Here is a 20,026-nt window from a genome sequence, read left to right on the forward strand (position 1 = left end):
CTTTACATTTGTGGAGGCAGAGAGTGCCCAGGACACCGGCAGTCGGAGGACTGCTGGAGACCAGGACGATGCTCAGTCGAAAGCTGATGAGCCTCTGGAGTCGTCCATTAGATGGCAGATGCTGGATATCCAGCGTGATGTGTGGGAGGATCTGGCGGGAGATCCATGAGGGTGTGCATGCCATGGTCTCTGTAATGGAGGAGTCCATGCGGAGCTTGATCACTGCGTTGACTGCCATGGGTGAGTGCACTGCCTCCTCCAGTGAGAGAGTGGTGACCCTCATGGAGAGGCAGCTCAGAGATGGAATGAGGGGTTCCTGGTGTTGTGCTCGGACCTGCAAGCCCTCACATAGACAGTGACCTCAGGTGGTCAGTGTCAGTGTGGGAGATAGATGAGGCACCCAGTATCCCAGCTAGGTGCCCGTCCATCAATGGTGAGCAGGGAGGTCCAGAGCGACCTCACATTGGCACACAAGCTGCCTGTCATCTCTGTGGGCTCCTCTCAGGGCGCTCTGGATGATGGCAGCAGCTCCACCACCCTTCTGCCAGTGACCATCACATCCAATGAGGCTACGATGACTGGGGAGATGCAAGCTGTGGCACTTGCTGCTCCCTCCCAGGCTGGGCCAGCACAGGCTCCGCTGGTCAGAGGACAACCGCCAAGGTAATCAAGGCCAACAAGACAGCAAAGTCAGCAGGCTGGCTCCAATATCACTGCCAGTGACGGGGGAGCACTTAGATGTAGCACCCACAAACATAAGTTAAAGGCACCATGAGCACAAGAGGAACAGGGCATGGGTGATTTTGTGTTCATTTATGTTTACTTTATCTATACTGGTTTGGGAATGAAAACCAGAGAAGTTTATGTAAATAGTTTGGAATTGTCAAAATGAGATACATTTTGCTTTTCTCATCATGGCCTGAGTATGCTTCACCTTTTTATTTTATTGGTGCAGGGTATGTCAACATGTAATGCTGGATGTAAGTGTCTCTGAACTTTATTGCACAGGCACTGAGTGTTCTTTGTGTTCAAATGAAAGGGTCCTTTCAGACATCCAGGAATAGAGGAGGCAGCCCTGGCATAGGTTTGAAGCTGATCTTTGGTAGCCTAGCTGAAAGAGCATTGGATCTAGGTGTCCCTGCCTCCCTGGAGGTTACCAAGGCCTGGCTCCACGCCCTCAGCATTCTCCTCACCATACTCATCTCCAAACTCACTACTGGACTCATCATCTATGGCCTGTGCGTCAAGACCCTCTTCCTCCAGTGGGTCCCCCCTTGCCAGTGGCAGATTGTGGAGAGTGCAGTATGCAGCCATGATCAGCGACACCCACTTTGGGGGGTATTGTAGTGCTCCCCCTGAATGGTCCAGGCATCGGAAGCACATCTTGAGGAAAACCTATGGTCGTCTCTATCACTGCCCTTGTGGAGGCATGACTTGTATTATAACGCTGCTCTGCCTCTGTTCTTGGGTAGCGGAGAGGTGTCATCAGCCACCTTTTCAACGGATAGCCCTTGTCACCCCGCAGCCATCCATCCAGTCGGCCTGGAGCACTTGGCAGTGTCTCAGGATATTGTGGGAGCTGCCAGGTTACCTGGCAGACTTGCAGGGGGTTTGTGGTCACACACTTTCTGCACGTTCATGGAGTCGAATCCCTTCCTGTTGACGAAGACACCCGGCTGATCCGCTGGCGCCTTGATGGCCACATGTGGACAGTCGATGGCACCCTGGACACTGGGGAACCCAGCAATCACTGCAAAGACTCTGGCTCACTCTGCCTGGCTGGCCTCGTCCATATGGTAAAGAATAAAGGTCAGTACCCGCCTGAACAGAGCTTCTGTCACCAGCTTGATGCAACTGTGGACAACTGATTGGGAGAGTCCACACAGATCCCCCAGAGCCTTGGAAAGAGCAGGATGCATAGACGTTGAGGGCCACTGTGACCTTCAGAGCCATTGGCATGGGGTGTCCACCCATATAGTTGGAGCTGACCTCAGGCCCAATCATCTGACAAACGGAGGTCACCGTGTCCCTTGAGAGGCGGAACCTCCTTCGGCATTGCAACTTGGACGTATTGAGGTAGCTCCATTGCCGCCTGTAAATCCTGGCAGCAGGATAATGCCATCTTCTGTGGCCCCTTCCACCTTGGACTACCTGCTGGCCCTGTGTCCCTTGTGCCTGTGCCTCTCCTCCCACAGGTCACTCTCCTGGGAGCTGCATTGGGATATGTGGTCTCCTCTCCCTTCTGGCCCCCTCTTCCTCCTCAGAGGAGTTGCCTCCAGTGGAGAGCACAATCCCCATTACCAAGGCTGTCTGATACCTGGATGGGTCCACATGGTCTGAATCCTCCGAGGGCCTGGCAGACAGCAATGATTCCTGAAAGGAGGCCTGGAAATGCTAAGAATGAAGCTGCGAATAGAGATGAAGCTGCCTAGTACCAATAAGTGACCAGCTGCAAATTATCTCCAAAACTCCTCACTACTCACACGGGCAATGCGGCTGACCCTTTTTATCCCGCCCTTGGATGAGGTTTGTGAGAATATTGGCTGCCTGCCCATTTTGCCCGTGCGACGAGCAGAAAATCGCACGGATAAGGAAAAATCACAGTCAATTGGACTGTTAAAGGCTTTAAGTGGCGCTTAATTAATGGCGAGCGCCGCTCTGCACCCGCGCGCATCTGCCGAGCGAAATATTGCGCAAGTGCGCGATGACACCAGGACGCTCAACTGACATCATGGCACACTATTTTACTCCCGTTCAGGTCGGGCACGCGCCCGCTGGTGGGATGAAAAATTCTGCCCCAGGTTTTCCGTCCACATTTTTCAGTTTTCTCTCCTCCAAAAGGTGCGTATAGACTCAAAGGTATTGTGTATTCCCTTAAAATCTTGTTCATAAAGCTATTTTTTATGTGAGAGTCACAAAAGTGAGTACTGGAAGGCAATTGGACTGAGGAGCATTGCAGCTAAGTACGGTGCCATCTTCATTAGACAGGCAAATACACACACTTCTAGCAGGATTTTCTGAAGCCAGTTGTTGCCATTCTGCCTTTACAGAGCCTAGGTAAGATCAGCTGAGAGTACAGATCAGGAATCTGAGATTCACTGCTTTAAGCAGCTGAGCCACAGGGAACCCTCAGTTCTCACTCTCAGTTATCTGACTTCAGGCATTGGGCTGGGTGGAGAAAATTAATGAGACAACTGATCATTATTCAGTGAGACCTTGTGCTAGAAACTAAGGCAGATATTGGAGAGGAGGCAAAAATCATCATTTTTTATTTATTCTTTCACAGGATGTGGGCATCGCTGGCAAGGCCAGCATTTATTGCCCATCCCTTCCCATGTCCTTCAAAAGGTGCTTTTCGGCCACCTTCTTGAACCACTGCAGTCTATGAGTTACAGGAACACTCAGTGCCGTTAGGAAGGGAGTTCCAGGCTTTTGACCCAGTGACAGTGAAGGGAGGGGAAGGGCAACTTGCAGGTGATTCCCATGCATCTGCTGCCCTTGTCCTTCCAGGTAGTAGAGGTCGCAGGTTTGGAAGGTGCTGTCGAAGGAGCCTTGACAAGTTGCTGCCATGCAAGTTGTAGATGGTACACTCTGCTGCCACTGTGCGCAGCTGGTGGAGGGAGTGAGTGTTTAAGATGGTGGAAGGGGTGGCAGGATGCTTTATCCTGGATGGTGTCAAGCTGGAGTGTTGTTGGAGCTGCACTCATCCAGACGTGGAGAGTATTCCATCACACTCTTGACTTGTGCCTTGTAGGTGGTGGACAGGCTTTGGGGAGTCAGAAGGCGAGTTATTCACCGCAGAATTGCCAGACTCTGACCTACTCTTATAGCTACAGTATTTACATGGCTGATCCAGTTAAGCTTTTGATCAATGATGATACCCAAGATGTTGATGGTATGGAATTCGACAATGGTACTGCCGTTGAATGACAAGGGGAGTTGGATAGACACCCTTGTTGGAGAAAATCATTGCTTGGCATTTGTGTGACATGAATGTTAGTTGCCACTTTCAGCCCAAGCCTAAATGGCGATGGATCTTGCTGCTTGCCCAACACGGAGAGCTCCAGCACCTCCAGCTGACAACACTTGCTGCGTACACGCATCCCACAGGACTGCCATGCTATCTTCAGACTATTGACTAAATTACGAGAAATAAACTTTTAAGGTGTACATAATCACTCACCAGCTACTCACCAATCATTTCCTTCCTTTGTGTCAATGTCACTTTTTATAGATAGGTTAATTTAAATGTTTTACTTAACTCTTATTATCCATATATCTCAGATTTTAATTTAATGAAAAATTAGGAAGCCTTTAATGTTACTATCCTTCTTTATTTAATCTTAACTTTATTCCCCTTGGTCTGATTAATTAATTAATCGGTTCTGGAGCACAAGTCTTCAGCAATACAGCCGGGATGCTGTCAAGGCCCATAGTCTTTGCTATATCTAATGTGCTCAGCTGTTTCTGGATATTCGAGCAGGTTGGAGGCTGGGAAATCTGCAGCGAGTAACTCACCTCCTGACTCCCAAAAGCCTGTCTACCATCTATAAAGCACAAGTCAGGAGTGTGATGGAATACTCTCCACTTGCTTGGATGAGTGCAGTTCCCACAACTCTTGAGAAGATTGATACCATCCAGGACAAAGCTGCCCACTTGATTGGCACCCATCCACGAACACTCACTCCCTCAACCACCAAGGCACAGTGGCAGCAATGTGTACCATCTACAAGATGCACTGCAGCAACTCACCAAGCCAATTTCGACAGCACCTTCCGAACCCACAACCTCTACCACCCAGATGGACAAGGGCAGCAGATTCATGGGAACACCACCACCTGGAAATTCCCCTTCAAGCCATTCACCATCCTGACTTGGAAATATATCCCCGTTCCTTCAATGTCGCTGGGTCAAAATCCTGGAACTCTCCCCCCAACAGCACTGTGGCTGTACCTACACCACATGGACTGCAGCGGTTCAAGAATGCGGCTCACCACCCCCTTCTCCAGGGCAATTAGGGATGAGCAATAAATGCTGGCCCAGCCAGCAACACCCACGTCCTGTGAAAGAATAAAAAAAATTATGTGAGTGCACTGAAAAACTGAGTTCTGTGATGTTGGGGATCTCAGGGGAGGCCGAGATGGATTGTCTACTCGGCACTTCTGGCTGAAGATAATTGCAAATGCTTCAACCTTGTCTTTTGCACTCAAAGATGGGCTCTGCCATCATTGAGGATGGGTTATTCATGGAGCCGCCTCTTCCAGTTAGCTGTTTAATTATTCACTATTCATGATCTGCAGAGCTTTGATCTGATCCATTGATTGTGTGATCACTTAGCTCCATCACATGCTGCTTCTGCTCTTTAACATGCATGTAGTCTTGTGGTGTAAGTTTCACCAGGTTGGCACCACATTTTTAGCAACACCTGGTGTGCTGTTCCTGGAATGCTCTTCAACACACCCAGATCCCCTGGCTTGATTCTAGCTGTTTCTTCCAATTGTATTCAACATGGAGAAGGTTCTGATTCATCAGCTTAGGGAGGGTAGTAGCTGGTAATCAGCAGGTGATTTCCTTTCTCACAGTTGACCTGATGTCACGAGGCTTCGTGAGATTTGAAGTCAATGTAGAGGACTCCCAGGGCCACTCCCCCTGACCACTATGTTGCCAGCTCAGGTGGTTCTGTCCTGCTAATGGCGATGGAGAAGTCTGGGACATTGACAGTAAAGTATGATTCAGTGAGTAAGACCATGTCTATGACTATGTCAAGTTGTTGCTTGACTAGTCTGTGGGACAGCTCACCCAATTTTGACACAAGCTTCCAGATGTTAGTGAGGAGGACTTTGTAGGGTTGACTGGGCTGTTTGTGCCTTTGTTGTGTTTTGCTAGGCCATTCCAGAGGGCAGTTAAGAGTCAACCATGTTGTTGTGGTTCTGGACTCTCATATAGGCCAGACTGGGTAAGGATGGCAAATTTCCTTCCCCAAAGGACTTTTCTGAACTAGATATGTTTTTATGACAATTCAGTAATTTCATGGTCAACATCAATAATACCAGCTTTTTAATTCCAAATTAATTTATTTCACTGAATTTAAATTCCCCAGCTGCCGTGGTGGGATTTGAACTCATGGGCAGAATTTCACCCATGTCGGGCGGGCTCGGCAGGGGCGGGTGGGCCCAACCACTGCCCACGATCAGGGCTGGAAGGAGATTTCATGCTGGCAGGCCAATTAAGGCTCGCCCAGTGTGAAACGTGAGCGGCAACGCTCAGCACTGCCTGTGCAGACGGGTGGAGGAGGGCAAGTGGGGTGAGCACAAGTGCCATTTGCAAATCTCCCTGAGGCACAGAGGAGATGAACAGATTTCAAAAAAAATAAATAAATATTTTATAAATGTTATAAAACGTTTCCCTGCTCATGTGACTCTGTTATTAATGAAAAATTAAAGTTTTTATTTTATTTCTATTTGCTTTTGGAAACCTCATCCCACCCGTGGGTGAGGTTTCCAAAAAAGTGCAAAGGCCGCCAACCGTAAGGTTGGACGGCAGTGAACATGTTTTTTAAATTATGTTTTTAATGGACTTTCGTTCGCGCCCGCTGACCGAAATATCGCACGAGTATGCGATGACGTCGGGACACTCGCCCAACGTCAGCGCTCATCATTTTACGCTCGTCCCGCCGAGCTAAAAATTTTATCCCATGTCTCCGCATCATTAATCCAGGCATCTGAATTACTTGTCCTGTAACATAGCAATATGTAAAAGAACCTGTGATGAAATAACCTGCCTACAGTCTCTGTTTGGGGTTCAGACATGAGGATAGGTTATTTCAGTAAGGTATAAAATACAGACAGTGCTAATCAAACACCAACAGGAATCATAACAAAAAATGCTGGGAAAACTCAGCAGGTCTGGCAATATCTGTGGAGAAAGAAACAGAGTTAACGTTCGAGTCTGTATGACTGGAGCCGTATGGACTCGAAACGTTAACTCAGGTTTCTCTCTCCACAGATACTGCCAGACCTGCTGAGTTTTTCCAGCATTTTTTGTTTTGATTTCAGCTTTCCAGCATCCACAGCCTTTTGCTTTCACCAGCAGGAATCAGGTGCTTTCTGTAAAGAAACTGCTAAAATTGGAGGGACATTTGTCATTTTAAATTATTGGCATATTCAGGTCTCCGCCTATTTACTGCAGCTGTGATGGAAGCGGACATGAATTTTCAGCTTCAGTTGCTTTGCATGAGTCTGGCTACTCCATTGTGTTGCTGGCAGACCCAATTTCTAAAGGCAAAAACATGTTCACATTAGGTGCGTGAAGGTGCACTGAAATATCCAGTCGTGGCATTTCTTACAGATTGGCACCGTATCCAGATTCTGCTCCTGAGCTGGGTGAGTTAGCAATTCTTGTTGGAGTTTCTTTCCCCCTCCTACAGATACATAACATGGCACATGCATTTCACTTACATGCGTGGCTGCCTATGGATTAAAAATCTAACCTTGCTGGTTCGTTTCTTGAGAATGGCTCTTGTTACCAGCAGCTTAGGCTTGGGAGGGAAGTCAGTACTGTTTCCCCACTCAGGCCTCAGGTTAAAACAGCTGACTGGATCACGATCATATAATTGGAGCCCATTCTGCATGTTTAAAGAGGTTTTAGAGGGTGGGTGTCCTCGCTGCCTGCTATTTAAGATTACACTTGGTCAGATTGGGATGGGGAAAACATGGGAAGTCTTGCATTCTATTTTAAATGACCCTGCCCCTTACCCCTGCCTGAAGGATTTACACTCATCAGGTTCTGACTATAGGAAGTATTGTCAAACAGCATTGTGCACTATATGCTTCACACACAAAACATGATAAAATATCATTGTACAATGTAGTTTTAGTGATTAGCTACACTTTCCACACTATATCCTGACATAAGAAGTCATGATTATTAATATGAAGTGCAATTAAAGCTCAATTGCCAGTAATAACTTGAAATGTTGAAGCTTTAAATATCTAATTCTGTATTCTGTGAAAACACTGGGTTAGAAATTTCAGGGAAAGCCTGGCAGAACTCCATGACTATGTCTCTGACTCCATCTGCATCCCAGAATGAGAGCCAGGTACACCTTATGCCTGACACCTTTGCAATAGCTGCCTCAAGCAGTGGAAGGGATTTAGCCTGCCTTTTAAAATTTAAATTCCCCGATGAAGCATTTAGTTACACTGAATTCAAAATGTTCCTTCCATCTTGCGATTGAGGGAAGAAATGGCATATTTCCTTCATTCGTGCACTCTCCTGCCCTCGTCATACTGGATTTAACTCCCAAAAGTAGATGGGTTCGGGTTGTGTTAGAGGGTAAAATGAAAAAATGCGAAATTAAGCTCATCTCGAGCGGGCAGGTGTATTGCTCGCCCCACCCACCCCCCGCTAGAAAAGTCGGTCACGAACCAACCAGCTTTACAAAAGGCCGCCCCACAGTGATGTTACATTGAAGCCAGCCTTAACAAGCAGAGAGTGGAGACCCGCCCCTCAGTGGAAGGACGGCTGCCAGCCAATCTCGTTGCCTAACAGCTCTTGCCGATCCAGCAGCACCAGAACTCAGTAGAGGGTGCTGCTGGGATTGTAAGCATCTCCACGAAGAAGATCACTGGTGACCAGATCCCGAGGGAAGTCCTGGGCTTTTCGGGCAGGGAGGGATTGGGGTGGGGGAGTGCTATGGGTTGGTGGGGGGGTGGGTGCAGTTGGAGAGGCAGGTTTTAGAGACCAGGCAGGGAGGCACAAAGGGGGGTTACGATTTTAAAGGGGCTGCTCCCAATGCACACAGGGCACCACCCTCACCACCCCCCCTCCCAAAGGATGCACCTCCCCCTTCTTTCCTGCCTTTTCACCAACTTTGATGAAAAAATGGCCTTTCCACTCTCACCCATCTTCCACTGCCCAGTGTATTATGGCAGTGGAGGCTAATTTAGCTCCTTAATTGTCACTTAATTGGGCAGTTAAGGACCTCGGTGGACACTTAACCCACCTCCCCCCCTTTATTATGGGGTCTGAGTCAGGGGTGGGCGGGAAGGGGGTGGGCCACCCGCCCTTCATATTTACGTGGCCCTCACTGCCGAAAACACACCTGGCGGAGGGACGTAAAATCCAGCCATAAGTGTGGTCTCACAAATCCTATACAACTGTAGCAAGACTCCCTTACTCTTATACTCAGACCCCTTGCAATAAAAAACATGCCATTTGTTTTCCTAATTTGTTACTGTACCTGTATGTTGAGTTTCTGTGATTTTTGTACTCAAATCCCTTTGAACATCAACATTTGAAAGTTTCTCACCATTTAAAAATTATTCTGCTTTTCTGTTCTTCCTAACAAAGTGAATAACTTCATATTTCTCCACCTTATACTCCATACGCCACCTTATTGCCCACTTACTCGTTCCTTTTTAGTCAGCTTGTGTCCTCCCCGCAGCTTAATGTCCCACCTAGCATTGTATCATCAGCAACCTTGCTTACAAATAGTCGCTCGGAGTACAGCACTTGAGTATTGCTGAAAAAAAGAGACATTGCCAAAACTTTTCATCTTGCATTCATCAGGAGAGATTTGTAAGAATAACGAATCTCAAAGGGAACAACAATTTATGCTGCATGAGAAGAGAATGCTGATTGGTTGGAAAGTGGACTCTGATTGGTAGAGGTGTTATGGAGAATGCACCAGGAAACAGTTATTATATGTAGCTTCCAGCATGCATAAATGAGCCACAGTGCGAGCCCGACTGATAACCTTAAACTGATTGTCAATGTAATTCTTAGCACAATTAGGATTGTTGAGCAAGTGTTTCCCAATTGCAGAATCACATCTAATGTTGGACACTATGTTTTGAGTTTTGCAAGCACGGACTGGTTGGGTACAGTCGGTACTTTGCATGTTGCAAACAGCCGAAGTGACGTGCTGTTTGATATGATTCACCAGTCATTGGTACATAGGGCCTACATACCTGGCATCACCGACACCGAAATTCATATATAACATTATTAATTTGTGTGGTAGGCAGAATGTCTTTTTGGCTTGACAGCAGCATCCTGTTAGTGGATAATACCACTCGTGTTGCTACTGCATAGTAGCAGCGTGAAACAGCTAGCTTCATCTGTTGCTCAAATTTTTGTGATACCTTACCCTTGCAGGGTAATCTGAGCTAGACTGGGCACTTTTCAGGACCAAAAGTGCCAGCCTTAGACCCATTCATGAGTATTCAACCAGCCTGAGCTTGCAAAACTCAGAACATATTGTCCAACATTAGATGTGATTCCACGATTGGATAACACTTTCTAAACAATCCTGATTGTGCTAAGAATTAAACTGACAACCAATTTAAGATGATCAGTCAGGCTCACAGTGTGGCTCATTTACACATGCTATATTCACACACAGGGCCCTGTCCTTTTCAAACAGAAAGAACATGCCCATGCATTGTGCCTTTCTCAACAAAACAAAACCTTGCATTTCCTGGTTCATTCCCCATGGCAATGCCTTGATCAATCAAAGTCAACCTGCCTGGTTTGAATTTAAACAAAAACTTGGCAGTTAACTGTTCCCTGATGCATTCTCCATGGGAGAGTCTATCTGCCAACCAATCAGCACCCTCTTCTCATGTAGCATAAATTGTTATTCCCTTTGCAATTTGGTAGTCTTGTGAATCTGTCCTGATGAGTACAAGTTGAAAACCTTGGACAGCATGTCTCTTTTTCAGCAACCTTGGTCACATTACTTTTGTTCCCTTAATATAGGTTGTAAACGTATAAAGCCTAGTACTGCTCTTTGCAGTACCCCAATAGTTACAGACTGCCAGCTTGAAAATACCCAATTGACCTTTAAAAACATAGAAAATAGGAGAAGGTGGTCATTCGGCCCTTCGAGCCTGCTCCGCCATTCAATATGATCATGGCTGATCCTCTATCTCAACACCATACTCCCGCTCTCTCCCCATACCCCTTGACACCTTTAGAGGTCCATAAATCTATCTATTTCCTTCTTAAATATATGCAGTGACTTGGCCTCCACCGCCTTCAGAATTCCACAGGTTCACCAACCTCTGAATGAAGAGGTTTCTTCTCATCTCAGTCCTAAATGGCCTACCCTGCATCCTGAGACTGTGACCCCTTGTTCCAGACACCCCAGCCAGAGGAAATATCATCCCAGTCTGTCCATCCCTGTCAGAATTTTATACATTTCAATGAGATCCCTTCTCATTCTTCTAAACTCACCGAATACAGGCCTAGTCAGCCCAATCTCTCCTTGTAGGACAATCCTGCCATCCCAGGAATCAGTCTGGTGAACTTTCACTGCACTCCCTCTATGGCAAGTATATCCTTTCTTAAGGTAAGGAGACTAAAACTGTAAACAATACTCCAGGTGTGGTCTCACCAAGGCCCTGTACAGCTGCAATAAGACATCCTTGCTCCTGTACTCAAGTCCTCTCGCAACAAAAACCAATATACAATTTGCCTTCTTGACTGCTTGCTGCACCTGCATGCTTGCTTTCAGTGATTGGTGCACAAGAACACCCAGGTCCCTTTGTACATGAACATTTCCCAATCTATCACCATTTAAATAACACTCTGCCATTCAGTTTTTCCTACCAAAGTGGATAACTTCACATTTATCCACGTTATATTGCATCTGCCACGTATTTGCCCACTCACTCAACCTGTCTAAATCACCATGAAACCTTTCAACATCCTCTTCACCACTCACATTCCAGAAAGAGCAGGAATGTTTCCTAAAGACCCAAAATACCACCCAGTGAGCCCCCCCCCACCCCCTGCCTGATCCCCCATTCCCCACCACTCTGCAGCCCGACCACCATTGGTCTTCCTGGAGCACCATTGGTCGAGGGAGGCGTCCAACACTGGAGCCAGGCCACTCCCCCCACTCCCACGCTCCAAATCCAAGGACTATTTTCAGACCCCACCATGATCGAGACCTCCTTGTGACCTGGATGCCCTCTCTCTGCTCCGTGATCTCTCTCTCTAAAATACACCAACATTCTCTTGTAGGCTCCAGCCCTATAGCTGGCATTTTACCTCTGGAGACAGGTTGGGATGCAGGAACTGCAGCTGCTTAGTTGCCCTTTGACCCCCTTTGGAGGTGGACGGGCAATTAGTGAAATTAACTGGCAAATTAATGCATTTTACCGGCATTGGAATGGCCCTCCCTGCAGCGAGGAGAGTCGAGGCAGCCTCCCAGTGACTTACCAGAGGCTTCCTTCCCAGAGGCTCCATGACCCTGCTGGCACTGGCTGTGTCCGGGGCTCTGATTCTACCGCTGCAGGGATCACCTCTCCGATTGCTGGGGCCTGCCAGTTTGTCCTCAGTGCTTTAGAAAAGTATTCCTCCCTTCGAGGGTGTCTCAATATGGAGCAGCCCTTCCCTTCTCCATGCAGCAATAGCCACCTCTATCAGTGAATGGGCTGACGGCCCTGAGGGGCAGGCTGCCAACCTTAATTATAAAATCCCCTTTTTGGTCCTGCCATTTGCCCACACGGACTTGGGACCCACATTTGTTCCTGGCAGGGAGACCCATGGAATGTTGGCAATGTTCTGGCAAGTAGGCTTCTGGCCCAAAGAGCCTCCAGCCTGTCCATCAGGCCACCAGTGGGTGGAAGCCCCACAAGAGAAATTTTAAAGCAGGACTTTCAGCTTTCTAGCTGTACAACAACCCCTCTGCACAGAACTCGCCTCCGGGTTAAAATGCAGACCATTATGTAGCCGGTCTGACTGGTCATGTAATTTCTGATGGGCAGAAAACAGGGAAGGGGATCTGACATAAAGATATAATGGGTCTTTCCCCAAATATATTTTGCCTCGCCCTTCCTGCCTTCAATAATATTACTTATAGGTAACCCTGGAGCTGCACTCCTTTCAGAGGATGCTCTAAGTAGTATAAAAAAGACTAGGTCAGTGCCTGTACATGGGGACAAAGCAGAAACAAATCTGTTGACATTCCATTCCTGACCATTGTCTATTGCCCCCTGTACAGATATGGATGCCAAGTGAGAAAAAAAAAAATCAGGCGAGGCTGTTGTACCCTCCACATCCTGTGTCTAGATTTGTAACTGGAGCGTGGCCACTTGGGTGAGCTCAGCCTGAGTCAACGCCTTCAGGACAGAAAGCAGAAAACCAAAAAAAATGTGTAATCACCAAAACTGATTGTTTCACAGTTAAGTCACTCGGATGAAACAAAAGTATCTCACCTCTAAAAGGCTGACTAAACTAGATCAAGGGCAGCAGATAGATGGGAATACCACCACCTGGAAGTTTCCCTCCAAGTCACTCACCATCCTGACTTGGAAATATATCCCCATTCCTTCATTGTCGCTGGGTCAAAATCCTGGAACTCCCTCCCTAACAGCACTGTGGGTGTATCTACACCACAGGGACTGCAGCGGTTCAAGAAGGCAGCTCATCACCACCTTCTCAAGGGCAATTAGGGATGGGCAGTAAATGCTGGCCCAGCCAACGACACTCACTTTCCAAGATCAAATAAAACAACCTGATGCACATTTAATATTTGAACTAATGTAAAATCTCACTGCTCCTTCACCTGGAGAACTTCTCCATCTCGACAAAGTCATACGTTGGGAATTTTCCTGGAGCAGCTCCTGCTCTGCTGCTGTAACTTTGCCAGGAAAGCAGCGGAAACTCAGTTATGCACGTAAACACTGTTTTTTATTCGTTCTTCGGGTGTGAGGGTCGTTCTGAGGTAGTTACGTAGCAGAGCAGGAGCAGCTCCCAAAAAATCCCCAGTCATAATTTTTTCTCTACTTACCTGTAGAAACTGTGGTTTCCTCCTGTTCGATTATCAGTCACATTCACAAATAGTGTTTAAAATGTAAGGAACAGAGACAACGTCCTGTTTGCTATAAAAGAAAGTGTGGTTGGGGGTGGGGGGCAGGTAGGCATCCTGACAAAAAAAAAAAAAAAATCAGTGTCCGGAAACCCCTCTTCTCGAGGGGAAAAAGAGCAAAGCCCAAATGCTTCCTGATATTAATGGTACTTGCATACTGTTAACTAAAGATGAGATTGCTTCCTATTGGGACTAAGCACATTATACATTGTAGTAACTACACTTCTCTTAGCTGTTTTATTATTCTTTAAAGGAATATTCTAGAGGGTTTGGAAACAATTGTAGCTAGTTATCACCACACCAGTGCAAGTGTTTCTTCAGACTTAACCTTTCCATTCACTGTCTTATTTTGATGGAGTCTGAGCCCATTTTGAAGAAGTGTTTCTATAGAGTTGATTCAAACGGCAATTAGATATATTAGGACAGCTTTTCCTGTTGTGTTCTTGTTCCTGGGTGTATGGGGTCACCCAGGTATGGCTCACAGAGGGATATTCTATCCATTAAATTAAGTGGCAGAAAATCAGACAGACGCCCTTCCACATGGGCATTCCTCCCAACTCAAATTTTCTCTAAATGAGTCTAGGCAATCCAGTATACAGAGGTGCAGGAACAGGAAAATCTGTCCCATGAGTAATGACATAAGATGGTTGAGTGCACAGAAAGAGTCTGTTCATTTAAAATCAGGATTGACTAATGAGAAAAAAAGTGAATGAAGGCAGAACGATGGCATCAGAATAGTGCACAGACTTGATCAGTCTAACTTGGACATATTTGTGATTTAAAGAGAAGTGAAGACTCTCCTGTTCTGTACTGGCTACGCTCCACACATTTACCTACTATACCGAACTAATCATTTCCCTTCCTGAATAAAGGCATTCATAACACATAGTAAATGGTATACCCAAGTTTAAACCCAAGCTATTACGTGAAAGTAACCAAGAAATTAGGATCACAGGACACAATTAATTTAGTGAATGATATTTTTCAAACACATTAATGAATCTCCTTTGACATTGCACACAATTAAGTCAAAGAATATTGTCTCTCTCAACAGTGCATGCTAGTTTCATGCTATTGGTGCTGACTCTCCTCTTATGCTTCTATCTCCCTCTTACTCTTCGGTTTCTCTCTAACTTCAATTTTTTTTCTTCTATTTTGGTCATCTTCATGTTCCTCTCCTTTCTTTTCAGGTGGGAGGTATTGGTTGGCATACGATGTTGTGGTAAAAAAGGCTGCAAGCGCACTTAGGGCGAGGGTTGTAGTGAAAGTAACCCCGAGAAGTTATCTTTCCATCCTTCCCTCATCACACCTGCATTATAATCGTTCTTCTTCCCCTTCCTACCATCCCTCCAATTCCATTACCTACAGCTGGACAGAGCTCTAGTTAAACCCCATCTGGAGTATTCATTTCTGACCGTTGTGCTTCAGGAAGGGTATTGGCCTGGCTGGGGATTGGGGGCTGTGGGCTGGTGTGCAGTGCAGTTTCAATAGAATGATACCAAAGCTAAAAGGGTTAAATTATGAGGACAGGTTGCATAGACTAGGCTTGATTATAGAAGGATAAAGGGTGATCTAACTGAGATGATTAAGATGATGATTTGATAGGATGGATAGGGAGAAAGTACTTCCTTTGGTGGGGTATTCCCATTAGGGATGGTGACAGAAAGCGAACTTTCTCCTTCCTCATGCACTTTCTAAAGTAATGAAGTCATTTTGAAATACGGGAGTTTTTTTTGCATTCGAAATTTTTGCAAATAATAGGGAATGGAAAATTTTCAGATGAAAAGTTTTCAATGTTCTGAGAAATTTGAGAGAGGAAGCCCCTCGGTGCTCAGATGTTGCAAAAGCAGGATGAAGTTTGCATATATTATAAATGTTGACAGGAATTTTTGATGTTAAAAATATTGGCACAGATATCCGACAAAAAGAGTGACAGCAGGAATTAAGTTTTTTTAGACAGGAAATGCATGTGGACATAAGATTTTTACTAGGATGCTGGTCTATCTCCTGTGCTGTAGACAGTTATACTGATAGGAGTGGTGAGAGGAAGAGTCTAAACATGGACCAGTTGGGCAAACATGTTTCCATGCTGTAAATTCTACTTACTGGTAATTGTTGCACATAGGGAATCAAAGTCATGTTCAGTTAAAGCAGTTTTGAAGGTTAGGGTATAAATGGATGCATACATATAGAAGTAATTCAGATATAAATTCAACGTCCTCCGTTCTGCCTTTATTTTGTTTTATATTTGACTTTATATTAACGCTTGCAGTTAACTAGAAAAACATACTGAGTTTGGAAAACAGAAAATTACTGTTGTTTGCATGCCCTCTGCAGTACAGCACAGTTGATGAGGCACCACAATTAGCAAGAGGGTGAATTGTACCATAAAAAATTTACCAGGACTGTTTCCATTGTAATGGTGAACATAGGCATTTACATTGAAAGAAGTCGACAGGAAGTGTGTGCAGCTATAACGTTTTTAATATATTATAAGTTACAATATAGATGATTTGAAAGATTTTCTTTACTTATAACATGAAGAATATTTTGAATAACCCGACTCTTCACCACCTCCGACACTCACTCCCTGTCCAAGCCCACCTTGGTGTGCAAACACAGGAGATTCAACACCCACCCTTTTACCTCCTCCCTTTCCACTGTCCAAGGCCCAAAACACTCCTTCCAGGCAAAACTGTGATTAACTTGTGATTCTTTCAATTTCTTATACTGTACTGTATTCACTGCTCTAGGTGAGGGAGACCAAATGCAGACTGGGCGATCACTTTGTGGAACACCTCTATTCAGTCTGGAAGCGTGACCCCAAACTTCCAGTAGCCTGTCATTTTAATTCTACCCCCATTCCCACTCTGACCCCTCTGTCCTCAGCTTCCTACGCTGTTACAATGAAGCTCAATGGAAACTTGCTGTAGGGGCAACAAAATCTGTTTCCTGCTATTCCATTTAAAATAATGTTTTGGAAGGCCACCAACAACATTCCACACTCTTGTCCAACCATATTTCTATTATCTCCGTGGTACATAGTAGACAGCTAGCTTCAGTGCTAACATACGCCTGCCAAACTTCAGTCTTGACTTAGCCAGCAGTGCCCTCTAGTGGCTTAAACCTAATTTAACACACAATGACAAAAAAAGAAAAAACACTTGCATTTATATTGCACTTTGCACTTCTGGATGTCCCAAGGTGCATTAAAGCTAATAAAATACTTTTGAAATGCAACCACTGTTGTAAAATAACAAATGTTGCAGCCAATTTGTGCTCAACGAGCTCCCATTACAACGATTTGATAATTGGTCAGGTAATCTGTTTTTTGTGGTGTTGATTGAGAGATAAATATTGGCCAGGAAAACAGGGAGAACTCCGCTGCTCTTCTTCCGTGCCATGGGATCTTTTAGATCCACCTGCCAGAGTAGGCAGGTCCTCAATTTAACGTCTCATCTGAAAATTGGCAGGTAGTAGGTACCCAGTGCAGTACAAGGGAACTGTTGCTTCACAGTTCAGTCACTGATCATAGTCACCTGTTTTTATTTATTTCTTTCTGTTAATAATGTTGAATTCATATAGTAGAAGGAAGATGATAACGGTAATAAGTTAAAATTCTCAATGGTTTAGGTGAAGTTCCCAATGGAGTTAGTTTAGCAATATAATGTGGTTGTTTGTGTTCTGAATTTGTTTATGTTTGTGTTTATACTTGTGAATGGATTTAGTATGCAACAGAACACATACAGTTTCTCAAAAAGCATGAATTCAGTCCACCCGAGCAAAACAGTGGCTCCAGTGACCAAGAATAAAATGGCAGACTCAGCATCTGACAGTGGCAGCCATGTTTAATTCAGAGCTATGAGACCTGCTCCTTCACAGAGAGGGCGTGATACTACCTCACAATGTAATGTCCATGTCTTTGGAGACAGCACTGTACAATATTTGGGCAATAACATTTATATGAGGTGATAGGCTTGCCCAACTGTTAATTGATTCTGTGTGGAGAAGTTAATTTAAATGGTACCGTGTTATCAAAATGACTCACATCAGCTGCTTTCTTCTCTGCTAGTTCCAGCTTTCCTTGAGTGTCTCGCAAGGATTCAGAGCACTTGTCAAGCTCATCTTCAGATACTTTTTGCTTTCTCTGCAAACTGATGATCTCTTCGTCCAGCTAAAGAATTAACAAAGATCATATTAATAAACTAAAATACAATCCAACAGAAAATGTACCCGATCAACCGTTCATCTTCGTGTGAACATTTTGCTGCTGTTTTAAAGTTAAGTATTTAAAATGTGTCAGCTGTGGCTTAGTTGGTAGCACACTTGACTGAATCTCTGGTTTCAAATCCCATGCCAGGATTTGAGACATAAAAATCAAGGCCGGCACTCCAATGCAGCACTGAGGGAGTGCTGCACGGTCAGAGGTAGCATTTTTCAGAAGAGTTACGAACTACAAAATAGGAACAGGAGTAGGCCATTCGGCCCCTCGAGCCTGCTCCGCCATTCAATAAGATAACGGCTGATCTGTTTGTGCTTTGAATTCCACATTCCCATCTACTTCCAATAGATAACCTTTGAGTCCCTTACCTAACAAGAGTCGATCTACCTCTGCCTTAAAAATATTCAATGACCACCATCTCGCCCAACCGCCTTCTGAGGCAGAGTGTTCCAAAGTCGCACAACCCTCAGAGGAAGAAATTGTTAAGAAGATGTAGAAAAGATGTAAAAAGATGTTAAAGTGAGGCTCCACCTACCTGCTAGGGCAGATGTAAAGATCCAAAGAAGAGCAGGGGAGTTAATGATATAGACATTACACTTTGAGGTAGTATCACAACCTCTCTCTGAAGAAGCAGGTCTCATAGCTCTGAATTAAACATTCCTGCCACCTGGCCAATATTCATGCCATAAACAACATCACAAAAAATAGATTCTCTGATCATTATTGCATTGCTGTTTGTGGGAATTTGCTAAGCGCAAATTAGTTGCCAGGCTTCCTTCATTACAAATGTGCCTACATTTCAAAAAGTATTTCATTGGCTGTGATGCACTTTGGGATGTCTGGTGATTGCTATATAAATGCTAGTCCTTTTTACAACATAAACTAAATGAATGTATTTTCCCACTATTGTGACATTAAACGTGACATTTAAATGTAAATGTGACATTTTCCCACTGTTGTCCTTTTTAAATATTTCATCGGGCTATTAGGTATTTATCAGTTAATTTACCTTGATATTAACCCAGCTGTCCTATATGGTCTCAGTGTTCCTGAGCTAAGAAAAGGGAAATTATCCAAGGCCTCTCTTATTGGAAGCTACATGTGTGTGGATGGAGACAGGATTGAGCTTGGTTGTGATGCCTCCTGTAGTCGGCTAACCTGCTCCCATTTTGTCTAGATTCATACTTGGAACTTTAGTCACCTGGGTGAGGCATCAGGAAGCTGTACCCTGGCAAGGATCATTGAATTTCAGGAGAAAAGAGAAAGGCGGGGTAAAAAATACAACCGTTCAGACAAAACGATTCTCTCCCTTTAAAATTCATTACCGGTCATAAATCCAGCTCTTGTCCAGAACTGGCTGTCTGAGTCACAAAAAGGCTGAGAAATACGCGATACATTTCACAAAAAGATGGGGCGGCGGGGGAGAGAACCATCTAAAAGCACCTCAATGTGGAAAACACCACCAAAATAACCCGTCAATAGTCAGAGGCTTCAGCGTGGACACTCGGTTCACTTCACATCCAGGGATTTTCAGAGTTACAAACAGGTGTCGGAGACCCTGAGAAATCCCATCAACATTTCCCCTTTCACACTCCCTCTCTCTCTCTCTCTCTTTCTCTCCTGGCAAATCTTCCCGCGTAACCTTACTTAGACTTTCAGTTAGGGACGACACCCAAACCTCTCACCCCCACCGAAAAACAGCCATGTCAACATATTAGAGAAAGATACACAGTCAACCAAGTCATTCGGATGACTCAGAATAGAAGGCAGCGTTTTGTCTGGACACGGCTTGGGCGGGGGGCAGAGAGAGAGAGAGAGATACTGAGACCAAGTGAATTTTACTGACTCTCCATCCCAGCAGCTTCAATCCAAGGAGGGCACTCTCCACTTCCCACTGTTAATATTTTAGCGGGGGGAGGACGACT

At 45.2% G+C, this 20,026-nt stretch overlaps 1 protein-coding gene across 4 annotated transcripts in view; it reads right to left on the bottom strand.

Moving 5' to 3' along the window:
* Nucleotides 1-20,026, bottom strand: part of LOC144685977 (tropomyosin alpha-4 chain-like) — a 104,410-nt gene that overhangs the window by 83,613 nt on the left and 771 nt on the right. For all 4 annotated transcript variants that reach the window (XM_078551070.1, XM_078551079.1, XM_078551112.1 and 1 more), the window contains exon 2: nucleotides 17,928-18,053. In XM_078551070.1, coding sequence (XP_078407196.1) covers nucleotides 17,928-18,053 — 126 coding nt within the window. The remainder of the gene's footprint in view (nucleotides 1-17,927; nucleotides 18,054-20,026) is intronic.

This window comes from Cetorhinus maximus, chromosome 1 (genome assembly GCF_964194155.1).
Source record: "Cetorhinus maximus chromosome 1, sCetMax3.hap1.1, whole genome shotgun sequence".
In the NCBI taxonomy this organism is placed as follows: domain Eukaryota; kingdom Metazoa; phylum Chordata; class Chondrichthyes; order Lamniformes; family Cetorhinidae; genus Cetorhinus; species Cetorhinus maximus.